Source organism: Lactuca virosa, chromosome 3 (genome assembly GCF_052849685.1).
Source record: "Lactuca virosa cultivar CGN04683 chromosome 3, Lactuca_virosa_CGN04683_v6, whole genome shotgun sequence".
NCBI lineage: Eukaryota > Viridiplantae > Streptophyta > Magnoliopsida > Asterales > Asteraceae > Lactuca > Lactuca virosa.
The window spans coordinates 189,799,551-189,802,233 of record NC_136428.1 but is presented as its reverse complement, the minus strand read 5'-3'; the positions used below and the strand labels follow the sequence as shown (position 1 = coordinate 189,802,233).

Below are 2,683 nucleotides of genomic sequence, written 5' to 3'. Positions count from 1 at the left end.
ACATATTAAGATCCTAATCGTAATATTAAAAACTCAATATACATTTTGTTTTCACATAAACCCTACTATGATTATATCGTTTTTCATATGTAAAATCTTGAAATCACAAACCTACATCTACTCTGTTTTCTTTTTTAAATCGCATATCCCAAATATATCCGCACTTGATGCAAATCAATGAAATCCATTAAAGCAAAAAGTGAGAAAACCGATATCCAAAATATAACAGCTAAAGTATCCTCAATGCCTCAAAGCTTAAAAACAATCGGTCCTTGTGGGCAACCATACCCTTACAGAAGCCGTGTGGACCCCACCGACCCTACCATACATTTCCAGATCACACTACAGCGCACACAAAAACACACACACATTCTTCATCTTTACATGCACAATCACAACTTCACCTTTCCAAGTTCCAACCATCAAATCAAACTAATTCAATCCAAGAACACAAAATCTCAATGGAGAAGAAGGTTAAGTTGATGTGCAGTTATGGCGGAAGGATTCAACAACGGCCACACGACCTTCAACTCTCTTACATCAACGGCCATACTAAGATCTTAACAGTCAATCGCGACATAAACTTCTCAACCCTTTTATGCAAACTACACGATCTTTGTGAATACAGTTTACAGATTCAGATCAAGTATAAGTTACCTGGACACGATTTGGAAGCTTTGGTTTCAGTTTTTGACGACGACGATGTCGATCAAATGATGTTCGAGTACGATCTTCTCCGACGTGGTTCGATTACACCGCCGCGGTTCCGTCTCTTTGTGTTTTTCCCGGCGACGGTGACGCCTGTCGCGTCGGGATCATTGAATCCGGATTTTTTGTTCGGTTTTGATAAGGAGTATTCGTTTGAGACGTCGGAGATTCGTGAAAATTCCGATGTGGGTGCGACGCTTCCTGGGAATGCCGTCGGCGGCGGCGGAGCTCTGAAGCGTAGTCCGGAAGTATGGACAGGTGAAAGCTACGTTTACCCTCCGCCGCTTGTTTACCGGCCACCGGCTATTGCAGGTGGATACTTTGAGGCTGGACTGTACAACTTGTATGCAAATTGTGGAGGGAAACAACGCCGGTGACTGGGAAAAGCCGGTGGGTGTATAGAGTTTATTTTTTATTTTTTATTATTATTTTTTTAATATATATTTTGCCGGTTATTCTATTTGCTATGACGACCAAAGGGAGTATGAATACATCCAACGGTGGAAAAGCAGCCACGTCACAACATGAGTTTAAGGTTTGGGTTGTTGTAGCTACAAATTAGATTTTGGAGTATTATTTAAATTTGTTATTTTATCGTAAAAATATAATATAAAAGAGCCAACAAAGATTGTAATAGTTTTGTCTAGGTCAAAGATGGAAAAGCTTAATTGATGGTTATAACAAAATAGGAAGTTTAATGTTTGGAAAGATCACCTGAGCAATTGATCTTATCAGACCGAAATTGAAATCAGAACTGGTTATCAACGATGATAAGTTCAGGTTCATACCTCTTATATGGATAGGGATAGTTAGTAAGATTAGAAGATATATTGGTTTGTAGTTTTGTTGTAATTGTTATGTAACACTTGGTTGGTTTAATATTTATTGTATATTATGGTTGTGATATGTTTGTATGCTTTGTCTAGTTCAATGTACATCTTATGTATATCTTAAATGTTTAAAAACCAAGAAACATTTTGGGTGTATTTTGCTCTAGTTTTGAGGTGTTGCACAGAATAAATAAAAATGAAAATAAAAAATATGATAACATATCATTGTGTTTGAACCACCATTGTGTTGAAATTCCGCACTTGGATTTCTATTCACCAACATTGATCGTCATGGGAGGCATTCGTTTATCCATTTGCACCACTTATTACCCAAACCTAGAAAAAACATATTCCGTTCCTAATACTCTCAACTAAAAGAATTATACGTTTTTTCAAATTCAATCTTAGAAAGCAAAGAGTTTATTTTCTTTTTACACCAATCCATAATATGGTTAACCCTAAGAGGACCATTAGGAATCTGACGCCCTTGAATAAACGTCAATTGTTCTATAGAAATAATAGACCCGATAACCCTGCCATACCGATTAGCTATAAGTTTTGTAATAATTTTGTATTGCAATCCAATAAAAAAATGGTCTAATTATCACCTTTCGAGACCAACATGATAAAAGAGGAGTTAAAACGTATAAAAGTCAATAACAAACCAGATGAAATCATCTTTCATGACATCCCAAAACTTTTTCAAAAGCGTAAAAACGAACCTATTCGGTCCCGACATCTTATTGCTCCCGCACGACCAAACAACTTCTTTTATTTCCACCTCCGAAAAAATTGATTCTAAATCTTCTACCATACTTCTATGATACACATGAACTTAATTTATCTTTAAAATTTTCAAAAAATTATCTTTTAACTTGATTTGTAATCATACACCAATCACCATCAACAATAATCACCTTTATGGACATTTTCTTAAATTTCTATTCAACATACAAATTTTTATGCCCATTATAATGTGAAATCTTTTAACTATTATTTTCACTATTATTTTCACAAAAACATTTAAATACCAAACATTATATTAATACACTATGTGATCTATATCGATGATTACAATGTTTATGTTTTAACTAACTAGGCCCTTTTAAATCATTATTGCACATGGTGGGCAAAATTTAGACAAT

General features: G+C 35.1%; 1 protein-coding gene across 1 annotated transcript; it reads left to right on the top strand.

Moving 5' to 3' along the window:
* The first annotated feature begins 461 nt into the window (after positions 1–461).
* Positions 462–1,085, top strand: LOC145164318 (protein PAL OF QUIRKY-like). The gene has a single exon (XM_079083048.1). The coding sequence runs from the start codon at positions 462–464 to the stop codon at positions 1,083–1,085; it is 624 nt and encodes a 207-aa protein (XP_078939174.1).
* Positions 1,086–2,683: the final 1,598 nt, after the last annotated feature.

Coding starts and splice junctions, on each gene's coding strand:
- LOC145164318 (XM_079083048.1), top strand. CDS start 462: ATGGAGAAGAAGGTTAAGTTGATGTGCAGTTATGGCGGAAGGATTCAA.